The sequence below is a fragment of the Bombus vancouverensis genome, chromosome 3, assembly GCF_051014615.1.
Source record: "Bombus vancouverensis nearcticus chromosome 3, iyBomVanc1_principal, whole genome shotgun sequence".
Taxonomy (NCBI): Eukaryota; Metazoa; Arthropoda; class Insecta; order Hymenoptera; family Apidae; genus Bombus; species Bombus vancouverensis.
Genome location: NC_134913.1, coordinates 18,800,949 through 18,825,064, shown reverse-complemented (window position 1 = coordinate 18,825,064; position 24,116 = coordinate 18,800,949). Strand labels below are relative to the sequence as shown.

General features: G+C 44.1%; 1 protein-coding gene across 1 annotated transcript; it reads left to right on the top strand.

The window, feature by feature from the left end:
- The first annotated feature begins 1,190 nt into the window (after positions 1 to 1,190).
- LOC117153847 (Cdk5 activator-like protein) lies at positions 1,191 to 24,093 on the top strand. Its single transcript, XM_076617024.1, has 6 exons — positions 1,191 to 1,226; positions 3,729 to 4,396; positions 4,472 to 4,895; positions 5,680 to 5,922; positions 15,750 to 16,039; positions 16,185 to 24,093. Exons 1-6 carry the CDS (start codon positions 1,191 to 1,193, stop codon positions 18,415 to 18,417), a joined length of 3,894 nt encoding a protein of 1,297 aa, XP_076473139.1. The 3' UTR covers positions 18,418 to 24,093.
- Positions 24,094 to 24,116: the final 23 nt, after the last annotated feature.

Genomic DNA, 24,116 nt, shown 5'->3' with positions numbered 1-24,116 from the left:
GATCCAATCATATAAGAATCACAACACTGGAACTACACGAAGCTAACTTTCTATCAAAACCTGTCAAAATGACTGGTCTTTAAAAAAATACGTAATAATATAATATTTTTATATTTATTGATTTATTACTTTCTTACTAATATTATTGTATTTATTATTAGTATTATTAATCCATCCGCGACCATGATCCCTAAACGAGAGTTGACACATTTATAAAATCGTCGAACCAGTCATTTTGACTGGTGTGGTATTTCTGATGTTAGCATCTAGCGATCTAACGATCGATCCGGAATTTTTTTGATAACTGATATCATCGTATCGAATGATGCGCGGTAAAAGTTTTAAAAACGCGTGGGAAGTTGTAGAAAACGAGGAAACTGGTTAATTGGAGTTGGATAAACAGATTGCAGGACCCTTCTACACTTTGACAAGCGCCAGTCACTTTGACTGGCATTGGTATAAGTAGCCTTGATATAAAATTATTTTGAATTTGAATACATAAAAAACAAAATAAAATTCGTTATATTATTCTTTTAGTTATCGTTGCGAAAGTCATTACACCATTGAAGGGAAAAGATATAACACGAAGTAGGAATTTTAAAATAAATTTGTAAAACCAGTCAATGTGACTGGTGTGGTAGTTCTAGCGTTGACACTCTTCAAAAGGGACTTCAAAATAAAAACGACGTACAAATTATAATCATACTGCGACTCTTCAAATAGACGTACAAAATCACAATCATAGTAAAACTCTTTAACCTCTTAGGTGCGGCTGTATTTTGCGCGAGGATGTTTCTCTCTACTGCAGAGTTTCACACGAATTACACGTAAACGATACAGCATTGCGATAAGCAAACACATTGGAACGAAGTTCAAAGTTTGATAACTAAATTATAATTTTTCTTCAAAATATGATACGTATACTTTAAATTTAATAATTTACTTTAATAATTAATAATACAATTGAGCGTGATATATTTTAAAGGACGGCCCCACACATAGACTCACGTCACAATTTTCACGCTCATAGCGCGATAGTGTCTTTCAAATTTTTCTTAGTTTTCTATTTTGGAGCGATATTTTCAGATTGAAGATTCTACAAAATTATAAGGATACGCATTGGCATGTTAAAAAGAGCATCTAACAATGGTATATTTGTTTTAACGAAAAGCAACGATTGATACCTGATAATGGCGTATCAAAAACAAAGACTATATATTCTGACTGTATATTGTTGACACTGTTATAAAATGTTGTGAAGCAAAACAAATGAAAAAGATTATATAGTTTGAACAGTGAGCAAATGAGTCAGTAAAGTGACTCACAACAAAGTCGTAACACAAGATGACATCCGCGAAAGCCACTATAGTGGCGCGTCGTACCTAAGAGATTAATCTATCCTCCACCTTGAGCGCTAATATCATCCAAGGTTCGTGACCCCAACCGAATTACTGCGATTTAACCGATCGTCGACTAGTTGAGAGGCCGCAACGCGGCTACATATCCGATAGATGAACAGAAAACGTAATAAAATGTTGCAGGTAGAAAAGGTGTCATGACCTTTCTCAAAGGCTTTGAGGAATCTACGTTACCTTCGCGAACCATGACGTATAATAATCTATATTTTGCAACGATGAAAGATTTACTTGTGATACACGAACGCGAATCTCCAAAGTGTCCTACTGGGTTTATTAACTGCCACACGATCCTGAGAATCGATTACGCTGCTTCGAAAAACATTTGTTTTTGACGAATGTTTAGCGAATGGTTGTAGAAAATTCTTAATAGTTAAGGCATATTGACCGTTATGCTAAGAAAACAGAATTTTCTCTTTATAAATTTCTTAGATCTCCTTCTTCTTCGTGAATCTCGCGCGAATCTTCGATAGAAAAATATATATATATATACTCGTAGTTCGTAGCACTTGTAGCAAGTACAAAATCGTTCTCATCGATCATTACGATCAATCTAATCCGCTCTTAAAAAAGCATCGACGCGTTCGTATCGAAACACTTGGAAAACCCCATGAAAGGAGAGCGTAGAGAGGAGGCAAAGAGTTAAAAAGGCATGAAAGGGTATAGGTATAAAATTGCTCGCCGAGTCGAAAACCGCATAGCGGGAAGCAACCCCCACTCGGCAATGGCTGTTCTCCGCGAGGTAGAATCTCGACCTACGTTCAGGTCCCGCGGTCGCTTCCGGCCAAACATTCGCGTAAGGGCCGCGGGGTGAGAAGGTGAGGGGCGGTTATTCGTAAATTCGCAAGTAAGCTGGAGGTGGAGAAGCGGGCGTCGCGGCGTCGAAGGAAACGAAAGAAATGTTTGGGCGTATGCGGCGTGGCTAGCCTCTCTTCGTTTCACCTTCGTGGTCCGTACTTCACCCTTCTGTTCGGGGATCCCTTGCCGTTCCGTGTGTTCTCTCTTTCCTTCTCCGTGTTCCTTAATCTCCTTATCTCTGTCTCTGTCTTTCCACCCCCGTGAAATCGACGTAGCGCGTTTATCGAACGACTGCGCGCGCACCGATAACAGGGATGGGGCGTGCTACGTGTTGGTTGGTCGTAGAAAGTCTGGCGGTGGACGAACGGACGAACGAACGAACGAACAAACGAACGAACGAACGAGAGGACCGAACGACGACAACGACGAGGACGAGGACGAGGACGAGGACGAGGACGGTGACGGCGACGTCGGCGAACACGGCAGCCAGCAGACACGAATCGGAGCTCGCCGCGCCACTGGTTCCCCACTAGCTCTGTCAACATACACGCAGCCCTCGCGCGTTGTCAACAGTGACAGGTCGTGTCGCGTGAGCCGTCAAAGTGTTCGACATTCGCCGTTGGGAAGCGTGAATTGCGTCGTTAAACGTTCGTCCGATCGAAGAAGAAACTAGAAGAGAGACAAGGCAATCTGGGATTAAGAGGAAGCTCTTAACGAACGGTGGATTTTCTCTGGTTAGCCGAGAGGTTGGAGAAAACAGGGTGGTAAACAAAGAAGCGTTCGGCTGGTCCGAGAGTGAACGGCGGAGTGAACGTTCTCGTGGATGATTCGTTATTGGCTGGTATCGATCTATCGGCAAGGGAGATTCGAGCCAATCTACGAAATCGGATCCACGAGAACCGCGTGGAAGCAACGGCTGGAAAGTGGTAACCGAGAGTGCGGCGAGAGTGCAGCGAGTGTGCTGGTGAACGGCACGGAAGTTGGGAAGGATCGTGAAAGGGAAGAGAGTTGCCAGAAAAAGGGGTGTACGCGTCCCCCTCGGATCAGACGAAGAGGGAGAACGGAGTAACATATCTGGTGAGGTAATTCGGTGTGTCGCTTCTGTGTTTTCATTCACCCGATTGATCCTCCCTCCGAAAGGCGGAGGGCGGTGAGGCATCGATCGCTCGCCATTTTGCACGTCGACCGACATCTTCTCCACGCAGCGACGACATTTTCCCTCGTGACAAGCAGCTCGAGGAGGGAAGTTTTCGCGAACGAAACGACCAACGAAACGATCGAGAAAAGAGTGTGCGCCGACTGTACGATATTTCTTGGTGGACTTGTTGGTTTATCGATCGCGGTTGGTCGTACGACGTTCTTCACGGTTTTCTCGCGGAGGAGAAAATACGCGATCGCGTTAACGGTAGCTGACGAGACAGACGACGGGAAGAGGGGAGAAGGCGACGAAAACAGAGGCGAGAAGTTCGATAGGAAGTGCAGGTAAAGGAGGAGACAGGGTCGTTCACGTCGCAGGTAGAAGTCAGCAGGCTGGGAGGTCGGCTGAGCGAGGTGGTGGGTCCCGTCGTGGAGGAGGCCATCGAGCCAGGGGATGCCACCCCGTTGACGGGACCCTCGAGGGAATCCTCGGTTCCTCGAATCCCCCCGCCACCCCCGCACCGCGTTACAACATTGAGACCACCGAGACCTCCGCCCACTACGTCTCAGCAAACACAAGATTCGGGTCATCAGACCCAGGAGCTGAACGCGGACGCTGAGAATTCGGGTCATCAGACCCAGAATCCTGGACAACAGACACAGAGTCCGGAACAGCAGCCGCACAATCCGGATCACTCGACTCAAAACCCCGCTCATCAGAATCCTGCTCAACAGTTTCAGAAAACGGAACAACACAGTCAAAACCCGGGTCACCAGACTTCGAATCCCGGCCACCAGAGCCAGAACCCCGGCCACCAGAGTCAAAACCCAGGCCACCAGAGTCAAAACCCAGGCCATCCGAGTCAAAACCCGGACCACCAGAATCAGAACCCAGGCCATCACACCCAGAACCCAGGACAGCAGACGACCAATCCGGGCCAAAATCCTGGACATCCGACTCAAAACGTAAGTCGACAGGGTCAGAATCCCAGTCATCAGGCGACGCAGACGCAGCAACAGCCACAGGCACCGTCGCAACAACAACAGCAACAACAACATCAACAACAACAACAACAACAAGAGAACCGACCCAGCAGCATGGGTACGGTGTTGTCGTTCAGTCCGCGTGACAGACGCGGTTCCGTTTATCCGCCAACGGGACATCAACATCCCGCTGACTTCACGTTGAACAATTTCAATTACGAGCAGTTGAACAATGCGAAGAATCGGGAGAACAAGAGTGGCGTCGCTACAGTGGCGCCGGCGCCGCCCACGAACCATCCGCCTACGAACAATAACTCGTTGCAAAACAATAATATCAATTTGAATAACAACGACAATGCGAGAATTATTTCGGAGAAGAACGCGCTCGAGAAGAACTTGAAGAAGCATTCTTTGTTTATAAACGCGCTTTCGTGGAAACGGTTCAGCACGTCGAACAACAACAAGAAGAAGCTCGACAATAAGAACAAGAATATCGGCTTTAGGCAGCCGCTCGATAACATACCCATCGTCGATAAGAATAAGAACATACAGACGCCTCAGGTGAGCCTCGTTCTTTTTTGTTTTCTTAGTTTTTACCAAAGATACAGAATATTTGCGGCCGTTTCCTACTTAATTAATTTATCGATATCAAATTCGCAAAAAATATCGATGGTACCAAATATTCGTACTATATTTTGAACTATAATTTTATAAATGCCATGCTTTTGGTTTTTCGCGAGACAGTCGTGTTATGAGTTGCGCTTTTGCGCCAATGTTCGCGAAACGTCAAAACGAACGAAAAGCCAATGGCATGGCACCCGTCAATCATATCGAGAGCTTAAAATTTTCCAAACGATAGGAAGAAAGAAACGCCGTTGCATAGTTTACGCCATACGGCATAGTTTGCGTGGCGATTGCGGTAAAAGTGGCCCATTTTCGTGCAAATGTCCGCGAATCAGCCTCGAAACTGACTTGGCAGTCTCGTGCGAAGAACGTCGAAGGTGCTTTGACCCTAGATACGATCGAAACTATATCGATCGCGTCGATGTTTCCCTTCGTCTATTGCACAGGTACACACGCGTACTTCTTCCTTCCCTTCGCGAAAAATTTCTCCAAACGCAACATTGCTTATTCAGAGGCGTGTTCAACTTTCATCGTTCTAACTCTTCAAGAATTTCAGTTGAAAGCGGAAGTCGAGACTCCCCTATCGATAAGGAATTATTTATCGCTAGCCACGCTGTGAAATCCGCTACTCTCCCTCTCTCTCTCTCTCTCTCTCTATGAAAGATAAATCCTCTCCCGCGAGTACTTTTACGAAGATTAATCTCCTATTCCCTTGGAGCAGACGAAACCACCGGCGTCGAACAACAATCATACCACGCACAACCCGACGTGCGAGAAGCTCGTACAGAAGCCTTTACCCCCGAAGCCAAGGAAAACCGTGATTCAAGCCTCGACTTCGGAATTGCTCAAATGCCTCGGCGTCTTCCTTCACAGGAAATGCACTCGTTTAAGAGACTTCCAGGCCGGCGACGCTGTCATGTGGCTGAGGACCGTCGATAGAAGCCTACTGCTTCAAGGCTGGCAGGTGAGTCATTGAAATAACTTTAACGTTATATCAACGATGCGGCAAGGTAGACTTACTTCGATTACACGACAAATTTCATCGTTCTCTGCAAAGTTTAAGATTGAATTTTAAGATGACCGAGACTTAGATGACTCGAATAATTCTACCTAACTATATCCTTTTGGTCCTCATATTCCTTCGATTCCACCTTAAAAACTTATCGTTAGAAACTTTTATCGATATGAGAATTAGTTTGCAGGCAAGCAACGCGGTCACGCTCGATAACGAAAGCCAACCAATTAACGATAACGCGATAATCAGTGTTTATCCCATCGACCGTCCTAGGTACAACCTCGTTAAAGTTCATCGTTGGAATATCATTTATAACGAGTGAATTAAGCGAGACACCAGGCGATTCAGCCGTTCGGTATCATATTATCGTCGCCATTAGCGGCTGACGAGAAGCGCGAGAGACGAAAGGTTTGATCAGCCTCGATGATCGAGAACAAACTTTTGGTCGCGCGAGATATTTGCCCTGCAGCTCAGCCAAATCCTCCTCGACATCCGTCTCACGCCGACTCGATGCATATTGGGGAAGCGTGGCGAAAAAGAGAGGCGAACGAAAGTGTCGTTTTGCCATTTAGGCGATACGAGATTCGCCACGCGTCTGAACAGTGAGAGCACCCTCGACTCTTTTCCTATCGAAACTCTAAAGCTCCTTCCATCGTTCGAAATGCTCCACAGGGTGCATGCATACGCGATGACCCACGGGAATACGTGGCTCCGTAATGAGAGCCGCCGAGGCCGCAGGTTAGTCACAATATGCCACGAAGGGAATTCAACTTTTTCCCTCAACGAAACACCAGCTTCCATTTAGACAGATCCATATGGTACTTGGCGGCGCAATGAACTGTTCGTTGCACACGTACAACGTGGGACACGCATTCGAGGTACAGGATCGATCGAGCGAACTGCTCGCGATTTCCCTTCGAATTCGTTTCGATTTTACCGCCAAATCACGCTTCTATGCTAATATCGCGGCTTATGCAAATGTTATGAACTTGTAACAGGTTAGATTACTCATTCGTTTGGCTTTCAGGTTTTCAGCAATAACTTTGACGTATCTCTGCTCGTTAACAAACGTTCGCGTATGTGTAGGAAAGCGAGTACTCTGGACGTAGAACGAAGTTGATTTTCGTGTCTAGTTTGTCGGACATACCATTATCGCGTGTCGCTTCAGACACTCTGAATAGACGAGAATTCCATTTTCGATGTATTGTTGCAAAGTCGATCAACGCGCAAGACGTTGAAAGCGAAAGGAACACCGACTCTTTTGTCATTGGAATATGTGGTTGTCGCACGATGAATCGTGGGCGAAGGAATGAAAAAATGATTAGCGATATAGAAGCTGCCTCGATTGTTTCTGGTTTCTACAATAAAATCTCGGAGAGAATGAAACATAATAGCTGCTAATAACAAATTGGGTCAAGTACTAGCGTAGAATTAAACAATACCTTGAATTCAAGACTACCGCGAATTTATCGTTTTATTTTCGCCCACGGAATCGACACGAACGTTCTCCGATATCTAACCTGCTTTCTACAAGCTGATGTTTTTCCAGAATCAACATATTCCTTTGTGCGACGTATCTCGTTGTAAACCACGATTCCTTCCACTGTCCTTTTTCTTTCGCAGCTACGAAGGTCATTATCGATTATCCAGCTTACGAGCTATCACGCAACGTTGCATTAGGTTTTGCGGAAAACCATCGTCAATCTGCCCACGAAAACGATATTTACTCACCCATTGACAAGCGACTCCTTCGTCATCGGTGACGTTCGCGTCCCTGCTATCTTAAGCACAATGTCATCACGTTCACGCGAATCGGATAATTATCACCGATCACGTAAAAACATATAATACTTCCACGCTTTCTTGCTCTATCCACCGTTCGTGCAACCTATTTGTCTTTTTCAGAAAAAACTTCATGCTCATATTTTATTGCTTACGAGTTTCGAAATTCTCCAGATCTTAACCGGTTATTCGAACCTGACAGTTCCTTAATCAGAATTTTCAATTAGCAAATTTTCCATCCTTGCGAATACGAATACGAGAAACTTTGATTTTTAAATATTCTATCATGTGAGACTATACGATACCGAACGATTTCCTACGTTGATAAGTTCGTCGCGTTTATGGCGCACGCTGCCGATAAAGTCTGCCCCTCGAAACGAATGCAACGAGGGTTCAGTTTATCTTTCCATTCAAAAAATCCTCCGTTAACGACTTTATCCTAAATGCTCCGCTATGACATCCTTCTATCGTGCAACGATGCGTCAATTCTTTTATCGCTGTAAGTCGAACATCGACAGAGAAGAAGAGGAATGGTGGAGGAATAGCTCGAGTCTTCTAAAGTTGAACTATCTATATTGGGAACAGGAGAGATTCGACTGGAATATTGATATGGTCGTGGCGCTAATCCAGTTTCGAAGGTTCGATCGAAATGCGACATTTCCATCGGCACGCGGCCGCGCGTTTTGCGTCGAATTGTTAACATCGATCTTTAGATTCATCCCTGAAACGTCGCGCCAACAACGATCGAGAAATTATCTCTTTTATTTCCCTTTTTCTGATCATAATGCATTAAGCGTACTGTACATGGTAATTTGCATATATACAAACATATATATACAAAAATTTGATTTATTGTCTTAGCTCGTGCATTTTTGCATCCATAAATCTTCTATAAACTCGTGAATATCTACAACCTGATCTATGTTTTTTTAATTTCGCGCGTCATCGTTCGAAACGTCAGCGAAAGCCAATGAAAAACTACGCCAAGCTTCGTTCCTAGAATTCTTGCGAAGAAACGCAGAAAGCAATCCCCTTTCAGCATCTATCGAGGAGCTATCTGTGCAAAAGTCACGAGTATGCGGTATTCCACGATGGTAGACGTTCGGGAGGGAAAGTAGCATCGATATAAACGTGCAGTCACGCACACGTCGATTCGTAATAAGGGTAGCATGGAGCCCATCCACGTGCGTGTGTTTATTCGTTCGAACGAGTGTACAGCGTAGGTAAATATACACAGAGCCGCAGCTTTCGCTGTCGAAGAATCTCTCTAGCGATCGTCGTTACCCTGTTTTTCAACCCCAAATCCTACTAGCCCTTACTCGAACGTTAAGCACTCGCGTCAGTCCCTGCTACGAGTATTCAATTTCCTGGCCGCTTTTCCTCCACGTTTGATATCGCGAACCTGCCTACGTGACATCACACACTACGTAAAATCCACCAGAATTATCAGCGGAATAATTATTTTTAGCGCGATACTCGGCCGTTACGTTATCATCCACCCTTTTTCAGTCACCTACTTTCCTCCGCGGGCTCTCTATAATAAACTGACTAAAATCCTTTTATAGCTAGGCTCGACGCTTTTCTCCATTCCCTAGTTCATCTCCCATGCGGCACTAATTCGCTCGTACTACGCGTACAGCGCGTATATATGTGCTTTTTTTTTCTCGGCCAGAAATTGGAACGCCGCGCGGTTAATTATAAAGAACGGTCGCGAATCGATAGGGGGAGGGGGCATCGAAGAGGGTGGTTAAGGCGCCGCGGTAAAAAAATGTGTGCAGCAATGTGCAGCATCGGGGAAACTGCGTGCCAGGGTGGGGGTGGAGGGTCACGTGCGTGGAGCGGCAACGTTGCAGAACCACCCCTTAACCAGCGCCGTGTGGAAATATGCGGGGGACCTCGCTAGGGACGTTCACCCTTCGGTTTTAATTGCAACGGGGAGACGACCTCTTCTCCGAACCCCAGAGCTTCTTACCCTCGAAAGAAGAAGCTTCCAGCCAAGGGAAAGGGGATTACTTAAAAAAATTGCAGCTTTCGTCAGCCGTTTGCCAGCGTACCATAGGTTTATCGACACGATGCAACTACGTTACCCTACTTTCGGAAACTAGGATTTTTGGGGAGGAAATGTCTGCAGCAAGAAATGTCGAAGAAGTTCACAGCTTCCTTGATAAAGTAGTCGGTGTGTAGATTTCGGGTGTCGTTGAAAGTTGCTCGTTAAGGGTGAACCCCAACTCGAACAGAGAAGTTTCGTAGTTGGAGTAGAACAGGGTGAAGTAAGCTTATTGCTGGATGTTGGACGGATCGTAGCTGCATCGAATTATCGAAAGCCCAGCTAGTGTTACGTAAAAGTTGCCTTTATCGATTCCTCGCTGCGAAACCGAATCGCTACTATTATTAAATATCGGACGAAAATTTCTTTTATCCGTTAGGGCTGGAAAATCGTTCGTCTATAAAAAATGTTTGCCCTAAATATATTTTTATTTATACGTAAACGAACGTCAGGTAAACGGTTCGTAGTATGGAGAAAATATTTAAAGAAGGGAATGGGAAAAGCTTACTTTGCCACTTTCTCTGAAAATAATTTAAAACTCAACGAAGATGTTACTCCCGCCCATTCTTGTCAGGAAAGTTCAGAAATCGGGCGTTTCACAAGGACGATCGTTGCATACTTAATTAGTCGTGATTCGTGGTGACTTTGACGCAAGTAGGGCAATCAGATGCCCTGAATAATTTTCCATCGTGCTTTCTGCCACTTTTCCTTCCAGATGCCACTTAATTCGACGTTAAGTGGCGCGCATAACAACGACGGTCATCGAAGCGACGACTGTAATGGCGAAATATATACTTCCTGAGAAGTTGCACTGCTCGTACGAAACAGAGCAAAAAAAAAAAAGCAAAAGCTCGCCAATTATTGGAAAATAGCGGTAGTTGATATTTGTACTTTTCGATTTTACAGTTGTTATTTCATTTTTTAACGAGGCAGTGATATCTGGATTTTTCTCGGCGTTACTTTGTGTACGTCATGTAGAAATAACATAATGCGAAAGCACGCTCTTTTCACTCTGAGGTTTCTACTCGGCGACGAAGAACCGCAAATCGATCGTGCACGTGCTCAAATCTAATCAGTCAAGGGTGACACATGCAGTCCGCCCTAGAAACACACTCACAGCGAGGGCGTCGACAGATTTCGCACACTTGACACGATCAATGGTAAAATTGATGTTTTCACGGAACACAGAATGACGAACAGCGTAAAAGGAAACAAATTATCACCAATACAATTATGTTCACTTAGCTTTTGTTCCGTCAAAATGACTATTTCACGATGACTCTCGAAACGTACGCTAACTACGCTAATATCGTCCTTCCAAAAGGATTATATAAAACTTATTCGTAATTCTACTTAACAACGAACTTTCGAAGCTTACGATCGGAATATTCCATGTCTCGTGGTTAGGTAACCGAGTTTGTTTTATTTGTTGCAACAGCGTTCCCGTGTCGAGTCGCATAATCTTCGTTCAGCGAAAACGTTGCCAAACTTTCAAACCGCGGCTTGGTCGTTCGATTTTTCGAAAAGGTTCGATCGCCATTCTAACAAGATAGATTCCGATCTCGACCGATCAACGCCGATTTAATTTCGATTTAATCCACTTTCGCCGACGTGTTTGTTCGTTGAGAAAAAGCACGTGACTCGAGAGCAAGTGTGACGATCGCGAAATACCGAAGCAGGAGCAACACGTAGATCGTTTAAGTTAGAACGTTAATCCACTTTGTCTAGACGGTAAATAGAGGAAGCTTGAACGTCATTGCGGAGAATCTCGTTAAAGGGAAACCATATGCCGGTGCAATCGTTTTTCGTGTTCACGATGTGGTCGGGTTGTGACGACAAAGGGAAAGCGCACGTGTAAGATAGCCTATCTTATTCTTTGTCAACAGGAAGCCAAATAAACCGATTCCGGATTCCACGGTATCACGATAGGTAATCGCTCGTCCATCACGCGCCCACGTGCTTAATTATCCTTGGATTATCTTTCCGTATGCAACGCGTGCACGATCGCGATCATATGTGAAGCTTCTCAGAAGCCAAATCGACTCTACATTTTATTCTCGAAAAATAAACGACTTACTTCCATACGTCCATTTATCGCAAAAACTTGACACAAGATGTAGGAAATTCCAAGATAAATTTAAAAACATAATATATGATCGTTCGCTAAGTATTTATTATAAGTATTTACTTGAGTCGTAAGAAATTAAAAAATAAAGGACGAACGAAAGAAGACCGATTCCTGAGTTTTCAAAACTCGTCCGACAGCTGAACGAGTGTTACCTGATATTCGCTGTCCAAATACTCTCCAGAGGCGGTATCGAATTCAATTATACCGAAGAGAGTGATGGCTCGAGTACGTTGTAACATCAAAGAGACACTTTCGTGCGGATGAGTGCGACCTCGAGTTGATTGGAGTTAAAAGCGTGTACCTGGTCGGGTTCTGGTCAGTCGAATTAAAGATCCGTCACAGTCTCGTATGTACAGAGTCTCGAAAATTCAATTAGAACCGTTGAATCTTCGATAAGCTGATGAAAAACGCGGTTGCAGAGGTCCGTGTATGGATGCAGGCCGCTCACCCCAAGGGAATATCGACCGAGGGAACGAATATACCAGGCGGGTCGTGTGCTCCGTCGGCTCTGTATCGCCGTTTTTCTACCCTCGAAGGCTTTGCCACAGAGCCACGTTATACCCGAGCAGGTGAGCTCTGTGAACCGACCAAGACACGCGGAAACTCCACGGATACGTATCGAGTACATGGCTCGGTGAGGTCTTTATTTTAAAAATAAATCGCGCCTCCTTTGCCGTGCCATCGTGTTCTCCCCGTGTTCAGCTCCGATACAGGCTGCCAATTAATATCGAAAGTTATTATCTGTCCTGAAAAACGGAAATAGCCGGGCTATTAATACGTCGAAGCGCGATGTTTTGTAACTTAGCTGGCCTTTTTCCTCCTTTTTTTACAAGTTGGCGCGGTAAACCTCCTTCCTTTTCGCTAAATATCGATGGGTTTCCTTTCCTTCCTTTTGCGGGCTACTTTCCTCTAGTTCTTTGCTTTCTTTTCACCGTTCGCTCGGATCTTCTTCTTTTCCTCCTTTGTAACGTGCGCCACAATATCGTTAACGCGACCGCAAAGCTTCGGATTCTGTTACGATAGTTACGGCTATCACTCGTGGCACACTTCCTGGATCCACCTGTTACGATTCGAGCAAACATTCGTGCTTTCTATAGCCTCCGAAGCAATCTTCCGCTCCGTGGATTTTCTATCGTTAAGAAAATCATTAAGAGAGAGTGCTTTTCATCTACCGCGACATACGACTACGTACAGTTCCCTTTATAAGTATTAAGACACTTACAGAAAATAAAACGTACCCCAAAAAGAATTTAAGACCTTTGCAAACTTCTTCTCTGCATTCTGAACCTTATCCTAACTCTGACCGATCAATCGTTTTCTTCGTAATATTGCTCACATTCGTTATATTATCGCGTTTTGCACGAGTGATCAGTAAATATTGTAATACTTGCGAAAGGGTGGGTGGGGGGCGTATGTATCTAGTAGAAGCACCGACGTCTCCGAGTATCGTGACACGTCAGAGTTGTTCGTTGGCATTGAGCCGTGTACCGACGCTTTGTACCGCGTAACGCACGCGTTTAACGCGCTTAACGAGAAGGCGACGATGGCGGTGGTGCAACAACCGGCTGGGCGACAACGCGCTGGCAAAATCGCTGCTACCCAAGAGGAAACGCGTAGTATCGGGAGCATCGATCCTGTCAGGTCACCGCGGGGTCTCACTGCCGGTGCATCCATATGTGCATGAAACCACCTCCCTATACGCCGTTGAACCCTCGCCGATCGAAAGAACCGCCTCGCCTATGATCACCACCGTACGTTTTAATTATCACAAAGCAGTCGTTGTAATTGGAGAACTACGAGAGTGGGGCTAGAGATTGCTTCAAGGGTCAAAGACTCGCTCCGCTTTGAATATGAAATCGACGACGTATGTGTAGGTGTATGGTAGATAAATATACATGTGTGTACAGAGCGTTCCAGTAATCGTTTCTACCGACTTATTTTTTCGCGTAGTATCATTTTCTTCTCGATAATACTACAATTACTGTAACGCTTTGTGTATACCTGTATGTACGATAGATACTTAGATCAAGCACGCAAAAAGTACCGGAATTCGATTGATTTTGAAACGGGTTTGTACGACATTAAAGAGACACTTATCTAATTAATATCTTTCTCTCTGAATATTTCAACGCTGTCGTGGTATTCGTGACAACGATTGTGACGATCTAAGTTTAGCTTTCTTATAGCTTTTGTATAATATATCAACTATACTTGCGTATTACAGCGATAATATTGACGCAAAGAACGTATCGATGAAACGTTAAACGCGTGTGATTTAGTCACTACCGCTTACCTGTGGAATATGGGTGTGTTTTGACGGATGTTTGTGTAAACATAGGTATTTACAAGCCACACGTATACGCGAGATAACTGCGTGTTAAGCGTAAAACGAATACGAAGCTAACGAAGAAGTTATATACCAGTGGTTTAAGCGCACTCGACAAACCAATGCACTTTGGCTTGTGCACTCTGGAACCAAGCCGACCTACGCGCCGCGTCCTAATTCGCTAATGACTCGGAGGACTCGGTTTCTAGAGCAAGGAGAACGCCTTTGGTAAAGGACAGCTGACAAAAGTGGACGATTCGAGCCGCGATCGCTAATATTTAACACGCTAAGAACAGGAATAGATGTGTAGATCGTAATATGCGATATTAACAACTTCGTTTACGTAAATTGCCTTACGTCTGACGAGGAATTGATTGCCTACAATTTGAATCGTACAGAGTCTATACACCGATATCTTTTAAAATAACGTCAATTTTCTCTTTATCGGGGTGTAATTGAATATACCAAATTTTTACGTTGTCATTAGCCAGTTTTCGAAAGATGGCTATCTAAATTCAAAAGAATACTGGGTAATGCAATCGACGTTAGGAAAATTTTGCGATAAAATTTGATGAAATTTTATTTTCATCAAAACAGTCTTCTCATGTACAAAAACTTCCACAACTGACCGTAGATGAATCTTCGAACCCTGAAAATCAAACTTACCACGCAGAACATACTTTGTCCTTCTCCACTTCCTAGTTACGCTCTATCTAACTAAATAAGAAACACGTACTTCCTAAAACCTACATATATCACCGAAAAGAGAGATACGAGAGCTCCGCTAAAATACAAAGTGCACCGAGGCAGAAGTATTCCGTTTAACAACGGCAAACAAATCGGAGAGTGCAGCGACGGGTCTTCGTGGAAACCGCGAAACGTCGTTTCCCCGTGGAGGTCACGATGAGAGGAAGACCCTTTGCAATCGAAGTATCGACCGTAGCCGGAGTGTTGAGTGCGACAATGCCGATTGCAATTTCGTAAGCGCGGCACGTAATGCGACACCGAGCGTGAATCATCCCTTTCTACCGGTGGACGAGTATCGTCTGCCTGGCAAGAAGAAGCACCTCGCTTCACCTGGATGCACGGGGCTGCGCCGGCGGAACAACAATACGTGCGCTCCCCTGCACCAGACATGCATCGAATGTCCGTCTAGCCCTCTATATTCGTAGAAATTCGATTTTACCTTGTTATTTTCCTTGGTCGTTGCTTACGATAACTCGCCTGGACGTTGATCTTTTTACGTCGAAGCTGAGGAAAATAGCGACAATACGTATTTAACGTATGGGCGATATTTATTGGCTAGGTTAAATACAAATATAAAGGAAGATGTATATATGAGAAAAGACAGGTTTAAGTTAGTGTTGATATGTAGGTGTACATTACGCGTTACGATATTCATTATTGGTTAAAAAAAAAGTGGCGAGCTATATATATGAAACAACATGGTTGAATGTCTAAAGTTGGTATTAATATAGAATGTTTTTCAACAGGATGTCGCATTCATTAATCCCGCCAACGTTGTGTTCATTTATATGCTGGTGAGAGAGCTGGTCGACGGAGACGAAGCGTCCGAGAGGGAACTTCAGGCGACGGTATTAACGTGTCTGTATTTGAGCTACAGCTACATGGGAAACGAGATCAGCTATCCCTTGAAACCGTTCCTCATCGAGGACAGCAAAGACAAGTTCTGGGATAGATGCCTGTTGATCGTCAATCGGCTGAGCTCCGAGATGCTGCGGATTAACAGCGAACCAGGATTCTTCACGGAGGTCTTCACTGAGCTAAAGGTTTGTTATAATTTATATTATTAGCCCGCTTTTTAACACGCATGCGTGCTCTCTAGGTGCTCGATCGCGTTAGAATTAAAATTATACTATAAATTTTAATTACGTTTCGTTTAACCGAGTGCGAAATAAATGAAACAGGCCTGTGGAGCTGGTGATCGAGGTAGTCTGCCTGGTACTGGCCTCGAGCGGAGCCTCGTCGTCTCCGGAGTCGCGGTACCCACCAAGGCGGCTTGACGGAGCTACACACACTTGCTGGTGCGCATCGACAGGCACGGCTGCGACGTCACGACGCTCTGACGACGGCCGTCGCGACGACGAGGAGCTGCCCCCGCAGCTTGACCCCACAGCATCGACCTCGACCTCGACGTTGCATCGACAGCCTCATCAGCATCACCATCATCATCGATCTAGCCGCGACGATGGAGAGCCAAGCGGACGATGTCCGTCCTGTGGTCAGAGGCGACGCGAAGAGATTTACTATACCATCGAGGATCTGGACGCGATCGAGCCAGCGCCTCTCGAGTCCCAGAGAACGCCAACGTCCCAGAGGACATGCAGCTGTGACACGTCGGTCGACGCGGTAACCGATAGGGATCGTACTGATCTACGCAAGTACCGTAGCATCGATTCTAGATGGACCGACGGTAGCTTCCTCTCGCCGGACGACGCGATCTGGGACCTGAAGAAGCGCACCAGCGAAGGAACCGAGTTTCGATGGGCTCTACACACGTCCAGCACCGATCTGGATCTGGCCAAGAAGACGAGATGCAGCTGCCATAGCCTGACACCGGAGGACAAGAAATCGCACGATATCCAGCGAGGTGATCTCAGAAAGCATCATAGCGCGGAGACGGACAAATGGTCGGTCAAGCCGGATTACTTGCAAACGCCGATGCACGATCTGAGAAAGCACAGCAGCGACGACACCAGAATGGCCAGGGAAGCCAGGTGGCTTCAAGTTCCGGAGGTGTTGCCGAATCCAAAGCCAAGGTGCACTTGTCCAAAGTCGAAGATCTTGGCACCTTCACCGCCGTCGGAACCCAAGGAACCGCCTGAACCGGAGAAACCGACGATACAGGAGCCGGAAAAGAAACTGTACCATTCTACGTCGTTGACGGTGGAACGTAAGGAAGAGCGGGTTGTGCAGCTAGCGGTGGAGAGGCCGGAACTGAAGAAACACGCCAGCGAAGATACAAGGCTAGTGAAGACCGAGAGGGTCAGGGAGAGACCGAAGCTGGAAAGATCTCACGCGAGAGTCGACAGCCAAACATCGAAAAAATGGGGCGTGAAGGAGAAAGTGAGTAGCCCCGACGAAGGGAAAAAGATTCGATCCAGATGGGCGATGAAACCGCACTTCTCTCTGCCCGTCGAGAAGAAGGACTCGAAATGGAGGAGTCAGGACTCCACGGAAGGGTTCAAGAGCAAGAGCTTGAAGGAACGGCCAAAGTACAGTATTCGAAGGAGCATGTCGCCAGAGCCGGATCCTCGACAGATGTCCAAGCTGGATAACAGAATCGTTCGAAGGTTGATCTCTCCAGAGATCACGATCACGAACGCGAAGTGGGCTCCGTACGAGGACGCTTCTCCTCTGCCGACGGTCGGGATTAAAAAACGGGAGCCGAAGCACATCAGCGAGATCAAGTGGACTCCTTACGACGGTTCACCGACGGAGGGTGGTGGCGGTAGTTTCGCGGTTCAAGAGCCGGAAGAACCCAAGTCCTGGTCGCCCTTCCACAACGTAACGCCTACGCATCATCCACCTCCAGAGGCGACTCCCTGTAGAAGCGACGACGAGGACTTTCGATGGAGAATTCTTAACCAAGTCTCCGCGTTTCCTATCTATCAAGGCGGCTGGAAGGACGAATCTCCAGAAAGAACTCCGCCTAAAAGGATACAGTCTCCGGTAGATCTGTCTCCGCCAATTTGGTCTCCTCAGGTTCCTGTCACTCCCGTGAAGAGACAGAGATCGCAACAACAACAGTACTCTCCGCAGCCTGTTCACAGGAAGAGTATCGTAAAGAGTCGTGGCTTGTCGAAGAAAAAGGCTCTAAGGGCTAGATCAGAGAGTAGTCATCAGAGCGAGGACAGATTGATACCGCCTACTGTGATCGTTCGCGCGGCTAGCGAGGAAGCAAAGGGCCGTCAGAGGCCGCAGTTGATGAGATCGAAAGCTTTGTTAGAGGTTCCCGTGACGATGGGGATTACCAAGAGATCGTTAAGCGAGGAGGTGCCCCGAATGCGTGCTCGTGAACGGGCACGTGCTCCTAATAGAGCTCGCAGCGAGGAGGTGCCCCAATACGAGGACCCGTGGTTTACTAACGACAGGTTAGCTGAAACGACCGAGTTGCGGGAATACGTGACGACGGTTTAAGTGGGGACGGTAGAAACGGTTGACGGTACTCGAAATCGAAGCGAAGGTATTTTATAATTAATTTCGTCCCTCCCTTTCGTCTATACGATGGGAAGGAGGGGTGGCGTTTCTCATAGTTAGCCCGCTTAGATATTTTGTACCGGTGTAGAAAAAAGAGAACGTTAAAGAGAAATTTGCGTGCAACTGCGATGACAAGGTTATTTCCGTCTCTGAGCCATACACACTTTGTTCAATTGCTGCTTCTGCTTCACTCATCGTCGACGCGTGATGGATGAGTAGCTAGGAATCGTACTGAGACCGTGGATTCATGAGAGCGAACGAACAAGGTGAGGAAGAAATTTACGAACACCATAAACGATGTATAGTTACCATTGAAGAGGAACGAAAGAACGAGAGGATAAAGATGACGTGAGAACGAGAATCTCGTGACGGCTATCCACGCTGGCGCAATTCCACATCGTTGGCCTACGAAACGAAGACTACGAATCGATTATTTCGAGCATATACCGAAAGAAAACGGTTGAAGTAGTAGTAGTTGAAGAGTCAACGATTCTTTCTATAAAAAAGAAAAAACAAGAAAAAAGTAAAAAAGAGACGTTAAAAACTGAGCGGATACACAAAGGTCGAGGCGAGGGGTCAAGTCAAGGACTAATCAAACCAAGTTCGCGTCACAACGCTTGGAAATACTCAAAACGAACAAACCAGAAATCATGGTAGCCCTCGTGTGAGCGCTCTTCTGATAAACGAAGAATGATTTTTCGGCTCAATAATACTGAACTTTTTCAGCAACACTGAGCACCGAAAAGTACAGCTCGACGCGTTAACGGTCGAACGTAATATTCGATTAAATGGTACATCCGACATAACGATAATAATACGAGCTTAGATGTTTAAGTATAGTTGATATTAATATCGAATACAAAGGAGAATGGAAAGGCGAGTTACAAAAACTATGCGGTTTGCGTGTTGCTGATGAAAGAGCAGGCAGATGGAATACGAGAAAAGGATCGTAGGATAATCGAATGGAAAGGAAGACGAAACGAAACGAAACGAGCGATACGATTAAAGTGCACTGTGAGGGTTATACGAGTATAAATCGGTCTCGTAGCAAGAACGAGACGAGAGTATAAAAGTTCGTTCGGTGAGTCGTCGGGACTCGACGAGAAGGACACCTTTGTTACATATTCCTTTCTGTTTTCGCGAATAATATTAAAAATCGCGTCAACGACTCGTCGTCGTATAGTGAAAATAGTGGATCCCTCAGGGTCTCGGATGGATCGATTCGCGAATGCATAATACGCATAATTAAGTTCATACATGAAGTAAAGTAAAAAAGAAATGAAGAAAGGGGGCCGCTGTTTGACAGCTGAGCTAAACGACATTTAGCAGCCCCTATGTGCCGGCGCGTGCAATATTAATTAGGATTATATTTACAGTTCATTGAATAGCCACTTAAGGATGGGGTACTAAGATTAAGCGAAACAAAAACGCAACTAATCCACGTTATCGACGGCTGCACGTACTTATTAATGACTACGGGATGTTTTTTCAGTAGCGAATCTTTTTCCATTGACTGGTAACCGTGGAATCGACGAAGCTCGCGGCTCGTCGAGGATTTTCGAGTACTGTATACATATTGTAAAACGCATATGCTCTCTGTACACACGTTCGTCGGTCTCTTGCCGGCTTCTTTAGCCGCGATACTCGATCGTTTTAGATTTTTGATATTATTCCAAGGAGATTCAGACGTTTTTCTGACGATACGGAGGAAGCCTCGATCGAAAGTCCATTTTGTATTTCGATTTCAATGTGTCCCCGATCATTCATCGGTCTGTGCTATACCGATTAATCAGTGCTTCGAACAACGTGTCACGTATATTTACACGAACATAAATACAAGAACACAGAAACGAGCATTTTATCGACTTGAAGCGTTTAACACGTGTGTTACTTTGTTGATCAATCTTTCAAAGTAACACCTATGTTAGCTGCTATGAACAGAGCTGAACATTTTCATGCATCTGACATACATGAACACATACACCACGCGTACACACAGATTTTGTACATATTTTTAATAATGTATAATAACTATAATTCTAAATTACGAGTACCAGAGTATCCAACAGCACAGTTGCATAATGCGCGTGATCGTATTATATCGTGTATGCCAAAAGAAGAGAACAAAAAGAAAAAGAGGTAAAGAGAGAAGACGTATTCTGTTAAAGAAAAAAAGAATTTTTGTAGTAACTCGGGACTTCCTCCCAAAGACTTCGGACTCGAATTTTTTGTTCGATCATTCATTTTCCTCGCGGTTTCTCGATGTCGTCTCGTTGTATGAACCTGTTGCAAGCAACGTGGAGGTGATTTTACGTCGCGGGGGTGTGAAGTAAGCTAAATAAGAGAAAAGAAGAGAAAGATTAGAGTTTCGCGACGGACACTTTAATTCTAACTAATCGCACGAATAGAAATCGGAACTTCCGGATCGGTTTCTAAGTCCCGATGCAGACGAGCGTCTTTTATCAGCGCGATATCGCTACAATCATACGTCTTTCTTTGTTTTCCCAATTAACGATAACCAAGCAGACGTAGGGTCGCAGTGATATCGCGGGAAGAAATCGTCGCTCGTTCGTATCGGGCTTTACTCGTGTGGCACTTGACGCTATCGCTACAAAAAAAAAAAAAAAAAAAAAATTACAAAAAGAAAAGCGTACTGAAACACAAAGAAAACTCACAGAGATAAAAATTATTTTCTAAAGAATGAAAAAAAAAGTGTGAAGTAAGAGAAAAGGAGAGAAAGTGATCGAGAGAAAGTGAGAGAGCGAAAGTATGATAAATTTAAAGAAACAAAAAAAATATTTAACGGAAAAGGATTAAATGTCAACGACTTTGCTTGCGCAAGAATCGCGCGAGGAATAAAAGAACGGAACAAAAATAAAAGAAGAGAAAAAAGATTTAAAAGAAAAGTAAAAAAAGCTAAAGAGTTAGACGAATATAATTCCCTTTTTTCTTCTACGTGTTACGCGCGATCTCGTGCTCGTAAACTTTTTCTATGGAACTGCGGGTGTTTTAAGACGAGATCGAACAAACTAAACAAATTGAAAAAAAAATAGAAAAATACAAAAAATCTACGACAGATACAACAGTATAAGAAAATTAAAAAAAAAAAAAAAAGAGAAAATGGGAGATTAAACAATGTCTAAAGTACTGCGCGCCTGATTTTACCGTTGCATAGCGTACGAGAAATTCTCACTTAGGTATTTGTAAGTACCGTTTAAGGGGGTGGGGGGGCAGTCTGCAGATAATTATACGCCATTAGTTGCATTTGATCGATGATATATTTAATTAGTTGGCAGTTATCCGTGGCTAGCAATCTGTCTTTCTTTCGTCGACTCACGAAGGATTCGTTTGATCTCGAGAAACCGTGACACACCATTTTCTTCGTTCAGAAGTTAAGGATTATTCTAGCGTAAATCGTTAGCGGATAGAGACGCGCTCTTTTTTGAACGCTTCACTTTACATTCCCCCTCGAAGGCTCCAAGGGTTTTTAATGACTCAACACATACACACAGATATTTACGCATACACGCATAAACATATACACGTATACATACACGAACACAGTCATGTACATACAAACGCATATGTGTACTTATGTGAGCTATTCCCAGAAGACTATGATCATTTTAGACGTACGAGCCCTGTCTCTTGTTTCGATTACTTTCTTATTCTCTCGCTACGTATATTTAAGGACGCCGATGTTGTAGCCGATTAACGATAGCTGATAAATTACGAATATGTACTTTTACGAGACAAAGGCTGTTGTTGCATTTATTGTTTAAAACTCGACGATCGTTCGTAGCTGCACACGAATATGATATACTATTTATATAGCGAGCAGGATCCTTTCCCGATCGAGCTTTCTCGAGATCACACGCGAATCTGATTCGCGTGGTCGCCTTTAGAACGAAGCGTATAGATACGTGACGTCGAGAAGGGTCACGATGCGTTTTTCATCGGATACCAGAGCATCGTATACACGAAGGTGTTCCTTTTTGCGTTTGAAATTCCACGTGGATCGTCATTCTAGACGATTGTTTTCGCGAGATGAAAAAAGACGAAGGAAACGATGAGACGCGATCAGTTCGCCGAATAGGATAAGTTCGAAAGAAAAGAAGGGAAAAAGGGAAGAGAGGAAGGAGAAAGTAGAAAAGGGACAAAAGAAGGGAAACAGGAAGGAGCCACGCCACTTATATTAAACGTACTATAATAACGCGCTGCATAGCGATTCGTTTCTTCTCGAAGTACACACGTATACATATACATATATAGGTTCTTTCCTTCGTAGTGCATACAGTAATTAATTCCGACGTATTCATTGCGTACTGTATAAATGTATACATAGCGTAATGTATTAATTGCGTAATTATTATTCGGATGGCGGCAATTTTAGCGGTTTCCGTGCGCAGGGGAGCCGCTAAACGCCCGTTACAAAGTGATTCATAACAAGTTATTTCTATAAGAAGAAAAGACTCGGGCACGTTAAGATGCTATACGATGTAAAACAAAGAAAAAAAAAAAGAAGAATAATATTGTATCTGTGCTGCCATTAGCGTTAAAAAGGAGAAAGAAAAAAACAAATTAAAAGGACAGACAAAGCCAAAATATTATAGTTAATGAAAAACACGCGGGTATTACATACATATAAATACGATACACCCAGACACGTACACACATTCACACGTTCCACACAGTGAATCACGCATGAAGGTGAGAAAACATATACATATGATGACATATGAAGATCGGTATGTTGAGTATGCAACATAAGTTTATCTGTGTATATATATATATATATATATAGATAGATAGATATTATACATATGTTTCATACAAAATATAGGTCTTCACGTATACAACACGTACATTACATACCCAGCGATGTAACTAATAAGTACTTTAATCCCGACAAAAAAGATTCGTTTCGCGGTATGAGAATGATTTTAGGAGCCTTCGTGTTGAATAATTAGCAGTCTCATTCTATGTATCGTATAATCGAGAGATCGAGTGACCGTGATCAGTACGTATATAGCGATAAAATCATTAAATGACAAAAAAAAAAATGCAAAATGATGAACCTGTTAAAAAAGAATTACGGTTCGTAGTGTGTACTGTATTCGAATGTGATCGATTTGTTACTTATGTCCCCGATTATTGTTACGTTGTGCTTTTTATTATTGCTGATGTATTTATTATTATTATTATTATTATTATTATCATCATCATGTTTATTATGTCTCCGAGAAGTATTATCATCATTGCGAATATTATTAGCTCTATGACTGCGATCATTATTATTGAATATTATTTATTACTATTGCTATTTATTATCATTATTATTACTACTACTATTAAGCGAGCAAGATCGACCGCTCATTTTTTTTTTCTAGTCAAATTTCTCTAGTCCCAATTAGAGTACTGTCGATACTTAGTCTCCCCCGTCCCCGATGTATTTGATTTTTTGTCAAATAATCCCAAAATGATACCACGCGTTGCAGGACACATAGTTCTTGCGTAATAGAGTGATGCATTACCTGTGCAACAAATGCAGTATACAACCCGTAAATATGAGGTCAATGTTGATTTGTTTAAATAAATGTAAGTTTGAAAACTCATCACGGATGTAATCATTTTTGCTA